Source organism: Taurulus bubalis, assembly GCF_910589615.1.
Source record: "Taurulus bubalis genome assembly, chromosome: 16".
Lineage (NCBI taxonomy): Eukaryota > Metazoa > Chordata > Actinopteri > Perciformes > Cottidae > Taurulus > Taurulus bubalis.
Window position 1 is genome coordinate 13,731,498 of NC_136604.1, and position 25,224 is coordinate 13,756,721.

The 25,224-nt window shown below is 40.6% G+C and overlaps 2 protein-coding genes across 5 annotated transcripts in view; both read left to right on the forward strand.

Annotated features, from left to right (window-relative positions):
* Positions 1-1,855: 1,855 nt before the first annotated feature.
* Positions 1,856-7,873, forward strand: hepacam2 (HEPACAM family member 2; the record flags this gene model as incomplete). Its single annotated transcript, XM_079231657.1, has 9 exons — positions 1,856-1,859; positions 2,176-2,535; positions 2,618-2,905; positions 4,813-5,106; positions 5,996-6,115; positions 6,423-6,444; positions 6,548-6,582; positions 6,930-7,003; positions 7,123-7,873. 9 exons carry the CDS (start codon positions 1,856-1,858, stop codon positions 7,231-7,233), a joined length of 1,308 nt encoding a protein of 435 aa, XP_079087783.1. The 3' UTR covers positions 7,234-7,873.
* Positions 7,874-9,950: 2,077 nt separating this feature from the next.
* vps50 (VPS50 subunit of EARP/GARPII complex) overlaps positions 9,951-25,224 on the forward strand; it is a gene marked incomplete at its 5' end in the record, with an annotated part of 91,130 nt that continues 75,856 nt past the window's right edge. For all 4 annotated transcript variants that reach the window (XM_079232182.1, XM_079232183.1, XM_079232184.1 and 1 more), the window contains 4 exons: positions 9,951-9,983; positions 10,482-10,550; positions 18,378-18,500; positions 20,239-20,310. In XM_079232182.1, coding sequence (XP_079088308.1) covers positions 9,951-9,983; positions 10,482-10,550; positions 18,378-18,500; positions 20,239-20,310 — 297 coding nt within the window. The remainder of the gene's footprint in view (positions 9,984-10,481; positions 10,551-18,377; positions 18,501-20,238; positions 20,311-25,224) is intronic.

The following is a 25,224-nucleotide window of genomic DNA, read 5'->3' on the forward strand; positions in this document are numbered from 1 at the left end:
CACAATAGTTGTTTGAATGTGTGTGTGTGTGTGTGTGTGTGTGTGTACTAAATGAAGGTATCCTCTCAGTCATTGTCACTGTAATCTCCTTGGTATCACCACAACAATATCCGTGTTGTTTGGGGACAACAAGGAAGGAGCGGGCTCGGCACACTCCTCCTCATTCTGCCTTTTCGCCGGATCTCAGCTGGTGTAAACACAGGCACACTCCTGCTACTGACCTGACACACACACACACACACACACACACACACACACAAACTCAAACTGGCCTGCAGGCCTGCTAGAGTGGAACATGTCGATGGGGCGTCTGCATTATTTAGGACATGACACCAGACACACAGCGAATCTATTGTGATGAGCATGCTGGGCAGTAAACACCAGGGACCTGGCTGACACCAGCTGGACGTCTCCAGGGAAGAAGTGTGGACGGGTCAGAGGGGAGGGAAGAGGGGTGGGTGACAGAGAAAAAAAAGAGATTTTAGGTTAGATGGTAGAGATGGGAGGAGGGATATGGTGAGAAGGAGAGAATAAAAATCACTTTTCTGAGTTTTCCTCTAGTTTCATTGAAGATTTTATGACATAAGATGTAACACACCTAAATTATGTGAGATCATATAGCAAATTTACAGTTTCTTATGAATATTTTCCACCGCCTCCAAGTCTTAATGCTGCAACTGAAAAAAAGAGGATAGACAGCCAGAAGTGAGACAAAGGGACACAAGTTAGAGAAAAGTGAGAGGTTTCTAGTGAGTTTGTTTCACATATCTGCCTACTCACATGCTGCCGCTATCTCAACCTGGCATCCAAACTCAGTCGCTCACTTTTTATCTTCAAACTGTCAAAAAGTAATACCCAGAAAGGGAAGTTTGAAGGTGTCAAAACAGTTCTGTCAATTTAAACCACCAGGTTGCAGCTCTGAGCCTTGAAATGTAATGTATGGCGATAGAAGAAAATGATGTTATATTAATTATAGAGGGGATTATTTCAGCTGTGCAACATACTGAGTAAGCGTATTAATATGTCAGGTAAAACTTCCAGCTGAAATGACAATAGCTGCTGAAAAACAGACATTTTCTTGGTGTCATTGTTCCAAGTTACTTCGAGCTGGTTACCTGCACGTTAACTGCCCTGGCAACTCAAGTCAGGGCTTTAACAGACAGCCTGGTGCAATAGATCAACGGTTATCTAGTGACTTCAGACAGCCCAAGTGTTTGTTTAGCGAGTCGGCATCAAAGAGACAGGCCTGATCCTTGTTTGGCAAGAATGACAATCTGTAGTGAGCTGGGTCAATATTAACCCACGGCAGTTTCAGGACCTGGACCATCTGAAGACGAGGATATAGACTATGAGATTAGTCAGACACAACCAAAATTGGTTAATCTTAAAATGAAAATAGCCCTATTTTTGCTTTCATATTGTCACCATCTCTCCATTTAATCAATAGCACAATCATACCTGTGTTTTTTTGCAGTATTGATATACTGTTCACGATATACCTATGCCATATATCCTTTTAGCTTTTCTTTGTAAAAAAAAAAATACTTAGACAACATTTTGTATGTGCAATATGTTTGATTGAATCCAGATTGAATTGATTTATATCCGTGTTATGGTCTTTATTTTTTGTTTGTTAGGTTGTGTACTTAGCAGACAGTATGTACAGTATTAGAGGCATCGAGATATACGAGCATTGGCATTATTATTTTTCAAATAATGTATAAATATTGCGATTATTTTGGCCACAATAATCACACAAAAATCTGATATGTGACAACCCTAGTGGTGCTTGGTTTATAAAAAGTTACATTAATCAACATCTTTATACTAGCAATTGACAAAATGGCTACGTGTAATGGGTAAGTGATAAACCAACAGAAACACAGCCAGAAGACTAACTAGCAGACACTCTGGACATGGCAGCACTTTGTCTGTTAATCACACACACACACACACACACACACACACACACACACACACACACACACACACACACACACACACACACACACACACACACATACACACACACACACACACACACACACACACACACACACACACACACACACACATACATACACACACACACACACACACACCTCCAGTGATTGTGCAATAACTGTCTTTGTTTCCTTCCTCCTCTTCTTATCTCTGCCAACTTCACCAAATCAGACGTCAGCTCTGAGTTCATCCACGTCCCTTCATCCAACCATCATGGTATTGAAGGGAAGTCTGTGCTGCTGTCCGTTGAGACTCGCTTCCCACTGGAAGACTTTGAGATCCAGGGAACTTGGTCCCACACCGGGCCGAGCGGCATCAGAACCACGCTGGTGACGTTCACCAAAGAGACGTCAATCACTGACATGATGTACCGCAACCGCCTCCTCTTTGAAGCACTGAATGTGTCTTTGCTAATCTGCAAATTGAACCAGGACGATGAGGGGGATTACCACCTGAACCTCAACATAGCGTTTCATAACAAGACAGGGCAAGTTTTCAAGGAAGAGAGAACTGTGCACGTAACAGTGGACGGTGAGTACTTTCCTGTTGCATGTCATCAGTTGGACCGATGTCATCTCTGGACTCAGGCCTAACTTCTTTGTCTATTCCTTAGTCCCTGTGTCCACTCCAGTTATTGAGAAGAGACCATCATATGCGGTGGTTGAGGACAAGGCAAATGTAACCTGGACTTGTTCTGTGGAGAGAGGAACACGAGTCGTGTTCCAGTGGCTGAGGGACAACGGTGCACTAGGTCCCATTGACGGATACCACTTCTCCCATGATAACTCTACATTGTTAATCAGTCCTGTGAGGAAAGAGGACAAGGGGACTTACCACTGTGTGGCTAGCAATGCTGTGAGCAAGGGGCGGTACAGCAGGTCTGTGGAACTCAACGTCTATTGTGAGTATCCATCTGCATTCGTCTTTTCCTTCTACCTGTCTGTCCCTGCACCAAGCCCACCGGAAACTGCAAATGTAGTACCCAACTAGTACCCAGAGAATTGCAATGAGGCTCTTTTAATATAAGGAGATGAACTTTGCCGTATCATAGCCAGCAGCTTCTCAAACGCATAAACACTTTGATCACTTTTTTTTTTACTGTGAAAGTAGCTATGAACACCACAAATGGTAGTTCACAGCAAAAATTAAGTCCTTAATTAATAACTGACTCGAATCAGACTTTGTCAAAATCTCCAACATGACAGGTATAAACTTCATTCTACCAGTAATTAGGCAGGATCAATCTAAATGAACCAAACAGAGAACTACCATAAAGACAAGTAAGCCAATAGGTGTGATTTATTACACATATAAGTATTTTGAATTTGACACATACTGGAAGCAAATGTATTAACATTAAGTATTATGTAAAAGCTCCTGTAATACAAACACCATAGATCTATTGTTGTTTCTCTCTCTTTTTGTACTGCGGTAGGTCATATGTAAATGTCATTGAGATCAGACTACTTTCTGACAACTGAAAACGACATGTTAAGGGTATTTGCATGTGAGCAGACTTATCTCACAGAGCTCCTCTGTTCTGTCATAAAACATGTAGATACCCTGATAAACTGACCTGTTTTTTCGAAGTTGCACCCAGAACATAATAGAATAGAAGAATGGAATACTTTAATGTCATTGTCAAAAACAACGAAAAACAGTTTAGCAGCTCTTACATAATGTGGTCCCAATCACTCTTTCTGCCATCCTCACCACCCGCTGCAGATCCCTCCTGTCCTCCACTGTGCACCTAGCAAACCACACAGTGCAGCAGTAGGTCAGGAGGCTCTCACTGGTCGCCCGGTAGAAGTTTATCAGCAGGTGTTGAGGAAGGTGAGCCTCTGCTGGGCCTTCCCCACCAGATGGTAGATATATGTGAAGGTATGGTATGTTAGAACGGGATGTATTTTGTTTATGACCAAATATCTGCAAAACTAATGACACTCCCAGCCTCAGCTGCACGAGTTATGTGAAGCAGTCCACCCTCTCCACCTCCTCTCCACGTACACAGAGGGCAGCGTGCTCCACCCGCCTAGCTCTCCTGAAGTCTATTATCGTTTCTTTTGTTTTTGTTGTGTTTAACTCATTTTCAATGGATTCATTTTAATGTGTTTTAATTTTCACAAAACGAATGTTTCTGTATTGATGGGACGCCAAGGATGTGGAACATTTGTGTGACATAATCTGTTTGCATAGGCAGAGCATGTCCGTGTTGGCTTTCAGTAGCTCCCTGCGGAAAGTAGATGCATTAACATTAATTAAAATCCCTCCTTCAGTTTTCTGTTTCTTTGACAGTTTTTAGTAATCTTGGTGTATGACTGACAAAGATTTATTCATTATCTCAAAGTCATATTTCGAGTTTGACATCGTCAAACATCAAAACACATTAACCCAAAGATTTAATTTTGATGCAACAAATTAGAACTGCAATATCTAGGCTACCACTAACATGTGTTTTGTTACAGTGAAAATCTATCTTCACAGAATTATAACAGAAATACAGTGACGATGGCACCATTAAAAAAAAGAAGATACATCTATTGTGGTTATAATTAAATTGTATGACATTATTTCTTTCCATTTATCAGTACCAAATTCAACCCTAAATTAAATTAAGCTTTTCACAAGATGTCATTAATATACAAAGTTGTTTTCATATTTTCTTATCACATTCTTATTGCTGTTTTCTTGGTTATATGTTTGTGTTCAAGGGCACAAAATCTCAGGCTGCTGGACTGATGATCGAACTTATGACCATAACAAACCAGCAAACTGTCATGTTTCGCTGACCCACTCTTGCCCCTGCAGATGGCCCATACAACCTGGAGGTGAACTCGGGCCAGGGCCTGCGGACAGGGGAAGTGTTCACCATCAACCCTGGAGAGCTGACGTTCTTTGAATGCCAGGCTGACTCCAACCCACCCAACAGCTACGTCTGGATCTCCAAGAGCCGCAACGCCACCCAGGTCATCACTGAGGGCCCACGGCTGGAGGTGCGCTCCTACAAACTGGCCCAGACAGAAGAGTACCTATGCCGCGCCTTCAACAACGTGACGCAGAAGCAGAACGAGGCCCAGTTTACTCTGGTGGTGGCCAGCTTAGGTGGGTAGAGGGTGGACCAAGGCAGGAAAGAGCAGAGCGTGGGGAGATTTTGGGAATCCTCTGAGATAAACACTCTGTTAACACTGTGTCATGCCAAAAGCAGAAGAGGTTTATGAGCTATGAGAGATTTATCTTGACAATGACAAACAGCCCATCCAGCTTTGGGAACATGTGGGTGGATAAAATACTTTACCAGTGTGTAAAAAGTCCAACCAGGTTATGGATATAACATGAAATTTACATGGCTATTATGAAACTGGAGTTTTATCTTTGTTGCTAGGTTCCAGCGCTTGCAGCCTGTATTAAAGCTCAGTTGCTGGGAAAGTAAACAGTGGATAACAGCTGTCGTATTTGTTGACTAAGTTTTATAGCATGTAGAGTTTCTGTGTGCCAAATGCAACATTAATCTGTAGTCTTGGTGATACTGGGAAAGGCTCACTGATGGCTGATGTTGATACTGCCTATGATTTAAAATGCTGTTTACTGAGTCATTGGCAGTCACGACAGCATCTATGTTTTAGTGGCAGCAAAATCTCTCATAAACATTACCAAAGAAGCCTCTGATGGCTAACCTTTTAATAAGATGGGCGGTGCTCGCTGCTGCATGAGGACCTGTTGCTTGAGGCTAAATGCTAAAAGGAGCAGGCTAACATGCTAACAGTGACAATGCTAACGTGCTGATGATAAACAGATACTATTTAACAGGTTGTATTTTAGTTTAGCCAAGAAGCATGCAATTTGCTTATGAGCAATGTGCAGCTGAGGCTGGGAGTGTCATTAGTTTTGCAGATATTTGGTCATAAACAAAATGCATCCCATTGCCATCCCTAGAGCCAGCTTGTCTAACAATGAGTGTTAATATCAGAGTCCCTCCTGTATTTGTTTGCAGGGAAAGAAAGGCACACCCAAGGCAACTCTGTATCCCCTCTGGCAGCCATTATCTGCTCTTTGTTCGTCATCGGCTGTATGCTGCTGTTCTTCCTCAGGAGAAACTGCCATCCAAAGAGAGGTAATGTCTAATTCTGCTGCTTTGACAGAGGTGGTTTTGGAGCAGTGAATCCTGCACCCTGTTTAACATGTTCCATGTTTAAAATCTGAATGAGATGCGTGAAACAACGCTAACAGCTTGCTACAATGATTTCTTACATGTTGATGTTAATCATGAATGTAAATAAGTTGCAAATGTCAGTCAAACTGAATGTAACCATGGCACAGTATCTACTGCATTTGAATAAGGCAAGGTAATATAAAAAAGTGTCACTTCTGTATTTGTAAATAATTATTTCCCACTGTCTCTTCCTCTCCATTATCAACAGTGCTTATGAGCATTTACAACAGGTAATAAACTTGAATATGAAATCAATACACACCTATGCAATTTCATTTTGAATGTGCATTATGTATACTTTAACTAACAGCTATATTCTCCTGTTTTTGGCAGACCGCTTTCAGAGCAGAAACGACCACATCGTTCAGGTGAGCGACTGCTTGTTTTTACCTGCTTATTATGGACACTTTGATTATAGAGTAAGCCTCATGCCATCATATTTACATATGTGCATATATATGACATCATATTTTGAGGTGGTTATAGGGATGAACAAGTCCTCGGTTTTCCATTAAACTGAAAGTCATTCCTAAAAAACAGGTTTGGGTTAGGAGGAGCTTAAGCAGAAAGGTAAACAAGGTTAGGGTGTCTCATTGATTCCAACTGGAAAGCAGTTTAATGGTGTCATTACATTCGGTGATTTATCATCCTCAAGTAAAGTATAACACATAGATACTAATCCACTGGTCTGACATTGAAGCATGTGTATTAACAGGTCATGAAGATGCAACCGAAGACTTTGGCATCTACGAGTTTGTCTCTATACCTGGGAAAATGGAATCAGCACAGGTATTTAACATGTTGTACATCCACATGGATTCAGTAATAACCCAATAATTTAAGCTTTTTATCTATTGTTGAAAAGTTGTGTGCAGTTTTTGAAATGTGCCCATGAATCTGTCCTGCAGGCATCATGCAGATCTCTGGCTCGCCTCGAGTCCATTCAGGATATGCACACCACCATCTACGATGTGATCAGACATGCTCCTGAAACTCCCAGTCACAGTTTGTTGAATTAAGTTGGAGAGTTGAGATGGAACTGTCAGTCATTTCACTTGAAGAGTAACTTTATTCTCTGCTATCAAAGCATGAAACTCTGGCTTTGGTGGGCCATTTTTTGCACATGGGATGACAGGGGCTTGTGTGAGTATACAATTAGATCGTGCACTGTTACTGTCCACAGTTTGGGACGGATGTTAAATGACTTTTGTTGACATTATTGTGAGATGAAAGTGTGTGTATGGCTTAAATGTTTTTTTTACATTTTTTTTATGTGAAAGTACCGAAGAAGTTAAAACAATTTAGCTTTCTTCTTTCGAAACTTTTGATCATATTAAACCAAGCAAGTTAGACTCAAGCATAATCTTATGAGGTACCTATAAGGTACCCAAACATTTTAATTACTTGAGTTGTATTTGCCATCTCAATAATATATTTCTAATTTAATATTCCCGCCAATGAGAGTGTTATGATGTCTTATGATGAATGCGTGAAATATATTTAGGGTCATTGTAAATATTGTACATGGATTATACGTCAGATTCTTTATTCTATTTCTGTTTTTCTCCGATCTATTTATTCCCATAGAAACACTTAACCTTGTTTCCATAAATGTAGCATTTTTTTCTGCTCATCATGTAATGAAATGCTGAAACAAGGAAAAGGATTAACGATTCATAAATTATTGTACAGTTTGGATTCACATGCTTGTTTTGTACTTTATTAAAGATATAACTGTTTACTATTCTGGGTCATTTTCAAATATGCATACTTCATTTCTGCATTTATATTTGCACTTTATATGTCTTTTTCATAGAATGGCAATTGCACTAATGGCTTGAAATGAACACTTTCTCAATCACAAATCCTGAAAAAACAAACAAATATCTGAAGCCAGCGAAGGTGTCAGTTGTTCTGCTGCTTAACAGTCCATCTTTGTCTAATGTCTTGGCAGCTATCTCTCTTTTCGCAAGTGTTTGAGTTGTGTTTGTTGTCTCAAGTTGCTGCAGAGTGCTCGTTGCTCTCAGCCTTGTTGCATTGGTCTGCTGTGTACCTGGCGTGATATGGAGACAGGCAGCAACAGACGGATGGTTCAGCGTGTGGCAGAGTGCCCTCCACCTGCTCCTGCTGACACCCTGTCACGAGTATTTAAAAAATGTGTGTGCTTGCTTGTCTGCATGTGTGTGTGTAAAAGAGAGGTAGAGGAATGAGAAGGAAATAGACACAGACACAAGAGTGTTTGTTTAGAAAATATAGGTCAGAATTTATATGCAATTTACACAATTTATTAGAGAATTCTGTGCTCTCACTTTTCTGTTATTTTCCCCACAATTAATGTACCACCTAGGATCCAGCTTTTTACCAAAGTATTGTGTTGTCCCCATTGTGTCACTCATGTGCTGAGTGCTTCTGTTCAAATTCATATAAATTGCTGCAGCACAAAAACATCCAAATTCACAAGCTGTAAGATTTATAATTGACATGTTTTAAACTCTTAAAATAAAAACATTTTAATTGATTTGGCCCTTAGGTGGTTCGTTTCAAAAGAAGACTATGGACTTATTAGTTAAAACTAAATAAACGAAACTATGGAAATCATTGACAATATATATGACAAGACAAATTATTGCACATTAGTTTGCTTGTTCACTGGATACTAAACCTGAACTCCATAACATTCTGCAGCCCTCAGTACGAGGTTCATAAGCATGCTTATCATGATGCTCCCTTGCAAAAATTACACGCATTTGAATGAAACTAGCTCTACTTATAGCTGATGATATGACCAACTGAGTGTGCAGTGTCTTCGTGGTGGCATCTCCGGGTAGAGGTTGCCATCTGTTCCGTCTCAGTGTATGCTTTAAGGGAGGTTCTGCACTGTGGATGACTGCCTAACAAACAACAGTGGAGTAAATGCACCTAAGGAGAGAGACCTTGCCTTCATTTGACTGGGAAATAGCCTGAGGCTTCATTAACCAGGAACTAGAACTCACGGTGCCTGCTGACTGCTGCATGTTACCTGCTTTTAACCAAGCGCTGCTTGCAATAACACCCAAGGGGGCAATTACAAAACAGGCTGAATGAGTTTGCGTACATAATTTTTGTCATTATTTTGAACAAGGCAGAGCTAAGTCTAATTACTTGGCAGAGAAGGAGCTTCATGACATTGGGTCATGTATAGCTTGACAAAATAACATATCAGAAAAAGAAATGTGGTTTGCTAAATAATGCAGCTGCACACAAAAAATAACTAAAACAAAGTTATATATATATATATATTTATTAACCTGTTTGAGACTAAATTATACATACTGAATAACATTATGTCAGCAACTAAATATCATATATATTAAATTATACAGAAAGCTATAGTTGAGGTAGTTATATGTGCTCAAATATACTCATATCCTCAACTTGGATAAAAGAAGCTATAAAGTCAATTAAAAATTCGGCATTCAAAACATTATAAATACTGATGATGTAGAACAATGACCCTTGTAATATTACAGTATATAATAATATAGGATTATTATAATTGAGGGGGGTCACAAACGCTCCTCTTAATAAAAAACTACCTTTCCCAGCATGCGTAGGGATTTCCTCGTTCCTGCCGTACCAGTCACGTGACGGTCAACTATGGCTTCCCTCTCGTAGTGATGGAGCCTCATCGTTAACAACAGAACAAAACGTGCAACTTTGTCCATTTATTTGTCCACCGCCACAAGTTGGATTTACGATGCAGAAGATAAAGTCTCTGATGGCGCGGCAGGTGAGCAAGGCAGCTCTCCGACAACTGAGCTGCCAGCCGTTTGTCTTTGACAACTGCGGCTAGCTAGCTAGCATGCTAGCTCGCGAGGCCAACTGGCTGATTTGACAGCTCGTCGTGAGGCTCATTAACGGGCACATTCAGCCCGGATAACAGCAGCGTATTGAACGGCTGCGTCACAAACACGAACAATGTTAACCCTGACGCGAAGACAGTGAAGGCACAGTGACAGGAATACCCAGTAATAAGAATTTACCCCGAGACGAGCACAACAATAGTGGGAACTGGGCGGTTGGGGAAGTTCTCATCTTGCACTGCAGTAATGTTAGACTCCACTACACAACAGAGCATATCTTTGTCACACATCTGTCCGTCGCTTCCACTTTATGTTGTATGCGGTAGTGTGCTGAACGGGGGCAGGTTACAATTGTGAAAACCGTTGAGGTGACTTGACTTTTTGGGGCTCTTTTTGAAGTCTAATAGTGACTCTTGTTTTGACAGGGCCTGAAGAGCCCCCAGGAAAGCATGGCAGACCTCAGTCCTGTGGAGAACCTGAGGATCCCGAGCAAGGTAAGCTGCAGCTTTCAGTTTTAGCTGTTGTGTTGTGGATGCATTTGTGCTGCATTTCCTTTTAAAATCAACATCTCTCTCAGCTTAGCCACAGCCAATGACATGTTCAAGTAGTAAAAGGTAGATATACCTGTCCTATGTGTACCTATTTTCATCATGTAGTTAGATCTGAGGAGATTAGTGCTTCCTGGAAGACAACTGAAAAACGGATGCTGCTGTTATTTCATACCTTTCAAAACACAGGTAAAGTCAAAAAGAAGACTTCTGGACTGTCGTCTTATCTACGGTCTTTTTGTTGTGAATGAAGTTACCATTTTGGGCAACTTGACGATGCATATTATTAATAGAAGCCAAGTGCAGTCAAACTGAGAAGCAGTTACATCGACAGTAGGGATACAACACAATTGAATGTGTCTCAGGATGGTTTTAGATTTGAACTAGAGTTATTGTATAATCTGTGAGTTAGACACGTTGTTCGCAATGTGTTATTATGCGTTAAATTGCTTCCGTTAAATCGGTTGCACACCACCTACTGTTTTTTTTTTAAGACAGTGATGCAAAGACACAGATGACTCCCATTTGTGTGACTTGAGGACACACTACACATCAGTCCTAACACCAGGAGTGTGAAATATGATCTGCTGTTATAATATTTTAGCGTGTTTCCATGGCCGCGTTTGAAAATGCAATCAGTCGTGCTTAGTCACAGGAAACATTTGTCATTACTCACTTGTACAAATTCAATTTGCTAAGAGCAGACATAGCGAAGCCGCAGAGTGGATCTATATAATGTATAGTCCCTTACTCACTAACACCTCAATGGACTGCTCCCTGGTGGCTTTGACTTTGCCTCCATAGTAGTGACCTTCTATTAATGTGTGCGTACAGTTTGGAAGGTGACCAACTCCAATTATTCAGTGCAGCGCGATATCAGCTCGGTTGATTTAACCGGACATTTAATCTCTCTCCTTTTGAAACACTGGGCGTTTAACGGTTGACATTGTTTTGCTTGTTGTTGTAGTTTGGCCTTAATGTGAATGTTACTTTCTTCGTGGTGTGCTTTGAGTATTTTCTGCCTCGGTTGAAAAACACAGCAACAGATGAGATTCAAATGAAGCGCTATTCATCTGTGAGAGTTGAGAAAGATGAAGCTAAGAGAAGTTTCATTCATTTCAATTTTCATTCCCAAAGTCTTGTTGTCATGAGAAAAGAAAAAGGAAAGTACAGTCTCTCCTCTGATCGGCTCTTTCACATCAATTATATATTTATTTGTATTTAGATAGGGCTTGTGCTTGATGCTATTGTCACATTAAACAGTATCATGGTTGACAAGAAATATATTATTTAATGATCTAATAAGTTGAGGTTCTTGTATCATATTGGTTTAGACAATATACAAGTCTGTTGTTGTAAACCTGTTATTGCAGAAAACCACACAGATCAAGTTTAGATAAGATAAGCAGTCATTTATTCTCCAGGTGTAATTAGAGCCTGAACGAACACAGAGAGGAATGCCTCAGGATAATTAGTTTCTCTTCATTGGATGCACATCTCCCCTCCTGGCTTTGGGATTGGTAACGAGTAATGTGGCCAAACTGGATATGCAGACATCGAACACCCTGGTTTTAGGCCTGACATGTTCACCTTTGTTGGAATCTTGGCCACCAAGAATGACTTTTGATATTATTGCACCTGCTTGCTTTGTTTGGCTTATGTGATTTGAGGCTCCAATAGTATAAGCAGACAGAACAATGAGAAAGACCTAGTTTAGATTCTATGGATTATATTCACTTCAGCCTCCCTCTAAATTTCACAGATGAATTAAGTCTTCTGTGTGAACTGCCAACACCTGCATATTGTGTGTTCAGACAAAACACAGGTATATTATTTGATGATACTATGCACTTTATTTACTTTGCAGCGGGGCCTTTCAGCTTTCAGGGAAATGAAATGGGAGCCCACGCAGGCTTTGTATACACTGAAACCTCTTTGATTAAAAGTGACTAATCCTCTCAATATGTTCCGGTCACTGCCACTGTGGGGAACACTGCATTACTTAAGCCACTGCTCTGTTCAGGAGAGTGAGACCAAGACACCTGACTGCATGCGTGTATCTTTATTACTTGCTGTATACTTACTGCTTGGTACCAGCTGTGTGCTTCCAACCATTTTAGCCATGATTCACATAATTTATCATCCGCAAGGAGCTGACAGCAACATCTGGCTTGCTGTAGGAGGGAGGAGCCTGATGCAGGGGATGACTGAGAATTGATGCTGTCATGTCATTATTTGGACATGACTTGAAAGGTTGATGGAGTATGAATGATACGCAGGGATAAACATGAAGTACACCGGATAGCCTGAAGTTGTAGATGTATGTGTGGGAAGGCAAATGGACTGCATGTGTATCCAAAGCATCTATTCACATGCACACTGACATACTGATGTATGAATTCAAGGGGCCGATCAGTTAATTGATGAGTCATTTCCGCTCTGCTTGTGATCTCACCAGAGATACCTCACTTGGTTTGCTGTGGTCATTAACAGGAAGTGGCGACGGATATTTTCTGCAATTTTTGCTCCGTTCCACATACTGTGCACCTGGTGAAGCAGTTTAGTTTCTGCTGTTCTGTAAAGACATCTGTCAAATCTTTGTCAGGCCAAACATTGAAATTATGTTGTACTTTTTAATAGATCTACATAATAAAGTTTTCCCTGTGCTGGTTATTACAAAGGTTAATGCACTTAAACTGACTGGTGCAAATCTGTAATATGGTGTCTATTATATAATGTTACTGTGCGTAACTGCAATATCAATAGTATAAGTGTATTGATATATATGTTATGTTTTGTGACACAGTATAGATTCTCAAAAACACTATACATTTGTAATTGATAGTTTACATGCAAAGATTTGTGGCAGAAAGTGGGTCAGATTGTCCAAATAATGGTGCTGTGATGTTAGATCACAGGGACTGTGGTAAATGGAAGTTATGCAGTTTCCACTGTGAATGCATAAAAACATAAACTTTTTTCCCCTCAGATTTTATTCATATGGCAGTGTGTTCTCCATTCTATTACAGTTTTCTTAAAATTGTATAAAAAAAAAGACAATACCTCGCCTTGCTTGCAGTATATCGTTTGCATGGTAACCCCTGTATTATGATGCGTATTGTATCGCCAGCTTCTTGCCAACAGACGGACCTAATAGCTGCTGAGGTGAGACATTTAATTTGGCTCCTTTCACAGATGTCAGGTTGGATATATAGAGACAGAAGTCAGACTCTTGGCTCTAGCAGCAGTTTACCCTCAGGGGAAACAGTCTCTCAAAGACAATCTGACCCCCTTGCTCACCTGCTGCTGTGTACCTGCTGCCCTTTATACATTTACATGTAAGCGTGGGCAATGAGCCAAGGGCCTATTAAATACAAGTTTGACCTTAGTCTCAAAGATTATGATAGAATGAGGTATACACCATGATGTATACTGAAAGTCATTTGTAGCATTTAAAGTGTGAAACAAAATCTAATTTCTTTAAATACTATTTATAAAATAAGTTATACATAATTTAAATAGATCAAAGCTTTTTTTTTATCTCTTTAATGATTTTGTTAATTGTCAATTTCTCTAGGTTCTTGAAATGGTATAAGTTGCTCTGTATGTTCACGCTAAAACAAACAAACTTTTATTTCTCATTTCAAACCTTTTTGTTCAAAACTATTGTCCCTCTGCGAGTCAGTTTTAAATATTGTGTTGGCAGGTATTGTGGTGCGCTATAGCTCCCATTCCAGCATGTGGAGCCTTTCATGGTGTCCCTCTTTACAATCTCATATTGTGTGGTAACAAGACTTTCTAGGTATAAAATACATACTAGTTTCCTTTATATAAACGGAGGCACAGGAAACCCAATATATTCCAGCTGATGTATTGAGGCAGCCACAGAAATGGCCTGTTGGATCTGATTATTTCTAAAATATAAGTAGAGCTAAAATGGTTTGTTGCAGCCCTAAAGTGTAAAGCGTTATACAGTTTTAGTGAAGCGCTGGAACAAGTAGATACACTATATTTGTCTGATGGTGAAAATGTTTTATTGAACTTTGTTGAAGGAACAGTTGGTTTTTCCTCGAGGCTTCAGTTTCCCTGAGGCAAATGGTTCCTTTAAAGACCTGCTGTTAGTGCTCCAGGTACATGCAGTTACTATTTCCCACCAGCAGGGGCCACCATCAGCTCACCCATCACAGTTCTATCGCATCAGAATTCTCTGTTCCCACAAAAAGCATTAATTTACACATGCCAAGAGCATCGCCTGTTCAATGCTGTAGTGCTTCCTACAATTTTAGAATGAATATGATTGGCTGAGTGCCTCCGATGTGCAGTTTGCATTTTCTGAAGAATGGAGGCTGATGCTGGGAGGAGGTCATTAGTTGACACAGGCTTTCTTGAGAGGAAACACAGCTCACTTTGACATCTCAAACTTACAATTTTCTAATTATATGTCCAGCAGCCTGCCCATTCACTCATGTAAAAAAAAATAACTTTATGGCATCACAGATACAGGGAACATTTTGCTTTTGACGCAGTAATAGCTGGATAATTAGTGAAGGAAACAGAATTGTATACCTCGAAGTTAGAATTCAACACTATTGCACGTTAGCCCAGCAGCTGACATCAGTGTTGCAGCCTGGAGATTGGTGATTGTGTCCTAATGTCCCAGAAGACACAGGTGTTAAGCCCTTGTGTAGGAGCAGATGAGGATATACATCCAGTTGGGTTCGCATAAATGTTCAATGGTAATCACAATGAGGATGTTTTGATTTGTTCATCTAATGAACGATTCCATAGTGGAAATAATTGGCCCTCCTCACTGTCTTTCTCTCCTAATGTCTCGCTGGATTTTACATGAACCTCCTTTTGTGTTTATTCAATTTTCATTGAATTGTTGTGGAGCATCTCTTTGTTCTGCAATTGATTTTCTGTATTCAAACATCAGCACTCCACACGCATATTCACTTTGATAATGCTTGTTAATCATCCCACACTTTGGATGCAAATATATTTCTAATTTCCGCAACGAGATGAGAATTTTATTAATTTGCGAAGGGGGGGGGGGGGGGCTAAGGGTGGTTTGTTCTTTGATCAAAGCCTCACGGCGGCTGATGTTGGGTTTCACATGTGTGGCACAGGGGCGTCTGGTTTGTTTTGTGCTCACAGAGCCGCGGGCAAAGAAGGGAATTATTTAACCCGAGGTAGCTTCTCAAGGAGTCATTCACTTAAAGATGTTTTGAGTTTCGTACGTCACTGCAGGTGGGAGATTGAGAGAGGGAAAAGAGAGAGAGACGCTGGCACAGGGGAGGTGAATTGCTCTTAACCACACACGAGCGACTTCACATCATTTTGTGTTTTCCTCTCTCGCTTTCTTTTCGCTGTAACTTTCGCTACCAATGAGTCATCCACCTCATCCTCCCCCTTCCCCTTTTTGCTTCCCTCCTCATTTGAGCTGATTTGCCACCCACCCTTTTGATGGCAGAGTGTGATCTCCTACCTCCACCCCTCCTTTCCAATCTCACGCGCTCACCCACACATTTCCCCCGGGGGCCTTTGCTGACTCCTTTACCTCCATTCAAACATGGCAGCGCACACACTTGCCTGTAGGTCTGTGCACAACACACACACACACACACACACACACACACACACACACACACACACACACACACACACACACACACACACACACACACACACACACACACACATAATAATTAATTATAATTAATAATTATAATTCTTTATTAGCATCATCACAATTGCCTTTGTATAAAACAAATATATGGTATATAAAGGGAGTCTGATTGTGTAATGTAATTAAATGAGTCTATATTTTACTGTGAACATTAAAATCGCACCAGCGGTCCTGTATAAATGTCACTTAGCAAGACGCACTCACCCGCAGAGGAAGACTCCGACATGGGAGGAAGGCTTCATCGTCTTGCTGCATGCTTCTTGCTGATAGTAGCTGGGAAAATATTTGTGGTTAGGCAGGTGTGTAACAGGGTTTTCTTGATCAGTGTCTGCTATCTCATGAGAGTCGATATGAGATGAAGTGTAGATCTTTGATTGAGATTTCTATATGTTATGGATATTTGATGCAGTATGAGTTTGTATTGAATTGATCCTTGAATTCCACATCCATCCTGGTTTGCCTGCTTCTCAACCTACTGTCTATTCTTAGTGTCAATGTGCTTTAATGGGCTGTTAGACTCAACATTACCTTACATAAAATATTTACACTCACGGCATAAATCTGCCTTGCATGCGATGTTCACTCTATATATGGGATTTAATATCCAATGCCTCTATTAGAGGAGAAAGTCTCCTGTTTCTGTGTCACGTGGGTTCCAACACTTTGTCCCTTTTAGGAGACTAGCGACAGAACCATTAGCCTATTATTAGTCTATTAACTCCAATGGGAGAAGTGACCGTGCACACAGTTGAGTGATTATTTCGCTCCATAGTAATCTAAGTAGATATTGGACCCCCATTCTGGCATTATAATTAGATTTTAGTGTCAGAATGGAGAAAATGTACTTTCGAGATCTTTCTTTATCTCAGCAAGATCTCTTCCCGAGATCTGGCAACGAACGCCGTATAGCTAAATCTTTTTTGGGGGCGAAAACGCAATGACCACACATTTCAAAGATGCATGGAAAGAGATGAAGGTAAAGCCGAAAGTTGCTCAGTGGAGCATCGAGCAAAAAACATTTTTGACTTCCAAGTATAGGATTCAGATTAAATTACCTGGATCTTCTGGTGATCTTCCTCATCCATGCGGCTTAAAGAGCATTTTCTATAAACCCGCCTCTGATCCGGCTCTGGATGTGACTTTTATTGCATTTTACAACTTTTAGGACCTAATGGTCTAAAACAAGGGCTATTCAAATGTTCAGATTTACCTAAAAAAAAAAAGATCCGCTGAGTTTTATCGGTTGACTATGATTTTATGGAATTACATTACGTTTACGCATAACATTATAATTTTCCATCAGCCAACACCTTTTTCATCATAATGCAGCCTCTGTACGTCATTTAGCTAAGCAGGACTGCACGCTTTCAGAATTTTGGCATCAATTTGTGATCCTGAGTAAATCAAATTCCACTCTGGGCATCACACACTTTAGTTATTGACCCATGAGTTGGGAATAAGAGCTTGGGACCCTTCATCTAAAAGTCTCACGGAAGCAATACGCCACGACGATTGCACAGCATGTTAATCAATACGGCTCTGATGTTGCTCTGATGGGGAATCCCTTTCTTCTCGTGTTTCCTCTCAAGGCTCTCTGCCATTCCTCTGACAGTTAGCCAACAAAACAAGCTGCAATCTTCTCCTAAACCAAATGTTTTTCTACTTCACTCCTTTTGCACGACACACCTACTCTTTCTCTCTCCTTGCTTATTGTTTTCTACCTCGTTTTCATTCTGCCCTCTCTTCACATTGTCCTTCATCCTTGCCTGTGTCCTTAAACTTCTCTTTACTTTTTTCTTCTTCTTTTAATCCTTCCTCCATTCCCTTTATTGTTCTTTCTCTCAGCATCTTTCCTATTTATTTTTTTTGCTCTCTGTATTACCCCATTTCTGTCTTTTGATGTTTATATTATATATTTGTTCTTTTCATTACTTAAGAAATGATGTAATTCTCTGTTTTGGACCCTCTTCTGTTTGTGTCCCAGTGTGTCTGGAACTTTCTTAAGTGCTTACTTCAAGGACATCTTTTAATTCCCTCTCTCTTGTCACTATCTTTCTCTCTCAATCTGTGTCAAACTCTTTTAGGAGGAGTTGCGGGAGCTGAGGGAGCAGCCCATCGACCCGCAAGCGGAGCAGGAGATCATCGACAGCATCGAGGAGGTCTACTTCTCTAACGACTCCTTCGACATGGTGCAGCATGAACTGGAGGTCAGATACTGTCTGTATGAATGAGCAAGCACATTGACTGAATTAGCAACGCTCACTTGTAAAATGATGACAAGAGACTTTGCATGCCCCTCCATTAAATATTAGGTCCATCAAAACCATCACTTTTCAGCATTTCTAATATGAAAATATATGGTATCTATGGTTCCCTGCACTTTGAACTTTGCCTGACTGGCAGAGTTAGAGCTCTTTCTCACCTGAGCTGCTGTTTCTTACACTTCAGCTGAGCTGCATACGCACCATTGACATCTGGATTGATGGATTGCATCCGCTCAACAGAGGAAGGGTGTGAAATCTCATTAGATTTATCTTGGTATTGCTACACCATCTGAAATGAGACTCTCAGTCAAGGGGAAAGTAATTACCTATCATCCTTTGGGCCATGGATTTGTAATATCTTCTTTTCTGAGCAGAGTTTGTTTACTGTTTACTAAATAACGCCCTCTACCTTCTTGACTAATCTTACTTCTAATCTGGCATTGAATTGAATTGAATTAATTTTTGTTTTATTTTTTAATGGAGGAAGAGCTGCAGCTATCCTCAGTGAATGCCTAGTCAATGAAATCCGTGCTCTGGCCCTGAGCACCTACACAGGATACTTCCATAGTTCTGCTTTCAATTAAATTCAATACAACTTTATTAATTCACAAACGCACTTGGATTTGGGGCGCAAGTAAAAAAGGCCAATTAAAATCAAAAGAAGTGTTTGGGACTGTGTTATACTGGTACTGCATTTAAAAGGTCAGAAAAACAAAGATGAATAAGAAAGTAGTTAACAGGAGAGAGGATAGGATGCACCTTTTGTGATGGTATCAGTTGGCTGGTATCAGTGTGTCTGATAACGTGCCATTAGTAAGGGCTCTCTGAGGTTTATTGCTTAAAATAATATAATCCATAAAATAAGCCCTTGGTCTAGATTGCACTGAGTGACTGCGGATGACAGGCTGCATGGTGTTAAATGCAGAGGAAATGTCTACAAATAGCAGCCAGGAACAGTTAAGAATCAGCCCATTCTAGTTCGGTAACCAAACTGGAGAGAGTTTAAGAGGGCGCAAGCCGATGATTGTTGAGGTTTTCCATGGCAGCAGGACCACCTCTTAGTCCCTAGCTGCAGGAGAACCCTGCTGAGCTGCTTGACACATGTGCTTGAGAGTCCTGCAACAGTTGCCATCAGGTCCAGCAGTCTTGTTGTAAACGGTAGCTTTAAGTCGGTTCAGCACATCCTGATTTCGGAGGGGGAGTGTGGTAGATGACATAAGGCCGGCTGTGTGCTCCGCCATGTCGGACCTCCCTAAGCAGGTGTAAAAGCGTACTAGTTTGTTCGGCAGAGAGGAATCACTGACCCCCTCCTCACTCACCCGCCTTCTCTCTGTCGTTGTGTTTCCAGTGGCCATGTTTTTAAATCCCTGCCACACTGCTCTGTAGCTGCAATGCAGAAAGTTCTGCACGATCTTATTTTTATTCTGGGTTTTTAGCTTGGATGATAGCCTGTTTTTTTTCTCATTAAGCATGCCTTTTGATGCTTTTACCTTGACTAGTTATCTGTCTGACACACACCTTGCAGGGACGTTTACTACACTGAGCGGCATGCAGCTGTGTAGAAGTAACATTTTATTTCAGTGTTTTTGTGGGTGTGTCTGCAAAAGCTTTCATCCGTGTTGGGGGATATAATGTAACAAACAACAAGGTTGTACATTTGTATCTGTTTGTGTGATTATAGAAACTACCACCTGAGCTGAACCTGCAGGAGCTGGAGGAATACAGGGACAAGCTGAAGAGACAACAGGCAGCAGTAAGTATCTCCCTCTCTTTCTCTCAAAAACATCCCTATGCTTGCAGACGATTGGTTTATAAACATGCTCTCACATCTTCTCGTATCCTCTCAAAGTGAGAATCTTGTAGAAGCTTCCCGAAGCATGAAACAATTACGAGACAATGTCACAAAAAAACACATTGTTTACTGTATTTAAACTTTTGACCCATTGAAAATCTGTTCTATGAAAAAAAAACCAGAAATAAACTCCCTTCTCTTTAATTTTTAGAAATAGTCTCTCATGGAAATAAAGTACATACTGTATATTGACTTAAAACAAGAAATGTATGCTATTATATATGCTATTATGAACAAGATGGCAAGGGCAAACGCATTCCTTCAGTCCAAAACTGTGTGTGTGTGTGTGTGTGTGTGTGTGTGTGTGTGTGTGTGTGTGTGTGTGTGTGTGTGTGTGTGTGTGTGTGTGTGTGTGTGTGTGTGAGGTCAAACAGGGACATTATTAACACCCCTGACTTGTTTTGTTAATAGATGGCGTTTCAGCTAAAAAGGAACCTGTACCCAATAGCCATAGCTTGTCCTTTGTGCCTTGCAGACTCCTTTGACGTCAGTAGCTGCGTTTTTGTCGCGCTTCACAGCAGGACCATTTATATAGTGGCTGTCATTCTGAGGTCAGTCAGGTACTCACAGTACCTGACTGACCTCAGAGTTATTTTCCCATCTGCACCCTGCATCGTCACAGTCCGGTGGAGATTGAGCCCACTTATCCTACTTTCTGACACGCTTGTGTACTTTCACACACCTGTTTGTCTCCATCGCTCCCTCAGCTCTACAAACTATTTTTTTTTCGTACTTTGCCACGTCTATTCCTTCCACGCTTCCACTTATCCTCCTTTTTCATACATGCCTACATACTCCTTCCTCACCTCCCCTTCTTTGACACTTTTGGCAGTTTCCCATAGAGCCATCTGTCTAGTGAGACGATGCTCCAGACTTTGTTGCCTGTGGAATGGTGAGACCTACAAGTTAGCAAAGTCCAAGAGTACACAAACTCTCACACATATCCTCTCTCTGTCTCTCTCTCTGGCAGTGAGCCCGCAGGCACCTCTTTGGAATAGCCACAGTAATTGGTCCAGTGTGCTGTCAGGCAGAAAATCCACATCTATGTTTCTCACCAAGCTCATCAATACAAACCTGAGCTTAAATGCACACACCCTCTGCCTGTTTGTCTACCTCAAATCTCCAAGGCTTTTGTAAAATATCTGATAAGATAAGATAATCCTTTTATTAGTCCCGCAGTGGGGAAATTGCAGGATTACAGCAGCAATATTACAGTATATACCTCCTTTCATGTGTTCATTTTTTTTTAAAGCTAAATTTGTATTGTCTTTTTTCCGACAATCACCATCTTGCTGTTGTACATGTTACGTTCCACAGACTACAAGAGATGAAAAAGAGACAATAAAACATTACATACACATTGTTTTTCGATCAGCAAAATAACACTGGATAACGGGAGCTGCTTTGATTTGGTCCAATATGGGGATTTATGAGGCTTGATTTACATTAATACCAGCCTTATCGCAAATGAGATACAGAAGAAAGTTGAAAGTATCCGAGTAGAGCATGGCTTATAGGGGCTGCTGAATTTTTATTTTTCACATTTGAAAAAGCACACATATTTATTGGATTGTGAAGTCGTACAAATTCCTTTGTCCTGCTACCACTGATGGAAAGACCATCTCCTATGGTTGAGCAATATATACATGTCGGCATTCTTACCCCACACACACACACACACACACACACACACACACACACACACACACACACACACACACACACACACACACACACACACACACACAGGCTCATAGTCATCAGTGTGTGAAATAGAGCTTTCAGATTCTCACTATGAGTCTGTAGTCTGACGGCCTTTCCTCCTGGCAGACTGTGTGTGTGTGTGTGTGTGTGTGTGTGTGTGTGTGTGTGTGTGTGTGTGTGTGTGTGTGTGTGTGTGTGTGTGTGTGTGTGTGTGTGTGCGCTGCATGTACTTTCCTCTGTTTGGCACCTTTTCTGGTGTGTCGACACGTAACTATCCCTTCTCTTTACTTTGTCTTTCCTTCTATGCCGTCTGCTGTAGGATAGACTTGCTTTCTGTAGTATCGGAGAAGAGAACCACTTGTTGTTCTGCCACAGCACCCAAACTTAATTGGCAGCTTTAAAACATGCCTGGCAGAGGCTCATTTCAGGGCGAATTGCCTTTTCGTGCAGCAAGACTTCAACGATTTGATAAAAGAAAAAGTTCAGAAGCCCAGTTTAGTTGCGTGTTGTTGACAGAACACACATGCTTGTGTTTCATCTTTAGGTTTTTATTGACTATATTTTATATTTAAACTCCATATCTGTTCTAAAACATGATCTACTTTACGATAACTGACCAGTAATTCTTCTACAACATGAATAGTTTTAACGTGCTTACCACCTTTTGTAGGTACAACTCATGAGCAGTATAGCAATATTTTGCCTTCTCATCCACCTCAAAGTGACTTTCTCCACAGAGATGTATGCTGCAGAGGCGATAGTCATAACTTGGATGAACATATTACATTTTTAATGAAACTTGAAAGCTAGAGATGACTATCCCTCCTGCAGCAATAGTGATTTTTCTTCCACTGCTGAGTTTTTTTCAAAGTAAGTAATGCTTACGCAACCTTTCTCTAAGCCTTTCCTGGCTGCTAAATGTCTCTCTGTGTTTGTCAGGCTGAAATAAAGTCCTACTGTGCAGAGGAAGTTTCAGGTTGTGTGCGCGTGAATGAATGAATGAATTGCATGGAAAAGACACAAACATCCATAGTGAATCCGAGTTACGTTCATAGACGTGGCTGTAGTCCTAAGTTTGGAATTTTGGCTATCGGCATTTTGTTTTTTGGCCGTCTTGGTTTTCGGCAATCACCCTCCTGGCAACCAGAGGTGACACGAGAGTGTGGAGCGAACACAGAATAAGACATTTTTAGGCAACCAAAACAAATTATTTTAATGACCTGAAAACACTGTGAAAGGTTTAAAGTTGTAAGAAAAAAAACTCAAATCCCTGGCCGAACCACATTGTGGTAGCGTCCTGTCGATCACAAGGTAGCCACGCCCTAAAGCATTCCCTGCTTTATCATCTATTTCACTCTAAATGGGACCAAAATGTACAAATGAACATCATGGTGTAATTAAGAATATTTGAAACTAGTGATTGAGACCATAAACTCATGTTTTCAATGTTTACTGAGGTAATAAATCAAGTAAGAAGTAGGGTCATTTTCTCATTGACTTTACAATTGGACTTCTTTTTGCAACCAGAGGAGTTTTACTCTATAACAGCCCACTAATACAGCTTGTTTATACAGCACTAAAATCAGGATGAATTAATTATCCATATTGCGCCAATGATTATCACTGCAAGGGACATTCCCTCATTACCTTAGTGGTAACCTTCACACTTTCAGTCCTTACCTCTCTTAATCAGGAAGACTGACATTCACTATTACTTAGCTGCTTGAGACTTTTCACTTTTACCAACCCTAATTAGGGCAAGGTAATTTAGCTCTAATGGCCTCATGCATCTCAGTAAACACTTGCAAGAAGTAGCAAACTATTCAGACTCATCTATTAAAAGCCTACGTATCTGTACACCACAGACTTCCTGCTAATGAGCAAATTGTCCAAACATGTTCAATCTCTGTTATCAATGCTTGTATTCGTTAGCTTTTTCATTCTAATAGATGATGTGTGTGAGCTGCAGAGTGCCGTTTATAAGAGGCATCTGTCTTGTTCTTTCACTTCCCTCGTGTCTTTTCTCCCTCATGGCACATTTCAGTGTCCCTAATGAATACTGTGTGTCTTGAGTTGATGATTGTTCATTGCCAGTCACTAGGTTCGGACAATATTTACTCTGTTTGCTAAACATTGCAAACCAGTCAATGCACAATTAGCTTCCATTTGTGTTTGTGAGGGCGGGCTGAGAATTAATGAATTTGGCCTTGTAGCTCAGGTAGGAGTGTTTGATTACTCACTGCTGGGTTTCCATTATGTGTTTCGACTCTTTCACTCCAAAGTGAAAGAGTCAGTGTTAAAGTCTGTGGGTTGCCAATAGGTGGCGTTATGGCCTAATTTTGGTGCAGCTCTGTGAATGGTTGAGGGTGTGTCTTGGGCTTCTTTAATAAAATTCTGTTATAATTTTTTTATTTCTTCACTATTTCCCTGTGCAATGTCTTACACTTCTTCTGAACTGGATGTACTGGATCTGTTTTTCTCCGTGACCATCTTATTGTTGCATTTGGATGTTAAAAGACACAAGACGGACACAGAATGAGAACTACTGGATGCGTGTCTTTATGTCACTATAATGAGCCACACATTCACCTCTAGCTCAATGACATTTGAGCATCATTCACTCTTGACTTTGACATTTAAATGAATTGTTTTCCTAGCAATTGATACATGAGGTCTAGAAATCAGCCCTCACTGAACGCACATGAGAACGTAATGTTTTTTAGATACCCTTTCCTATCACACTGGTGATCCTGTTTTAAGCAATTTTACACACCACGATATAAATACAAATCCTGATGATGTAATCAAGGTTAATTCAGCTTGGGTTATGAGGCAACACATTTATAACAGAAATCCTGCGTTATGAAGTGGGGACATGGAGAGAGACAAGGAGAGTCCAATGACACTATTGAGTCACAATATGGGACTGTTTACTTTAACTTTTTAAAAGTGTTGCAAATATTGAGTGAAAGTTAACCAGACCTTGTTTGTGTGGGTGAGGCAGCGATTCATTCAATATCCATTAACCCACAGTCTTCTTCATCTATCTGCTAAAAGCAGTGAAGGACACCACTCATAGCAGGGGTCATAAGCCATAAGCAAGGAACGTGT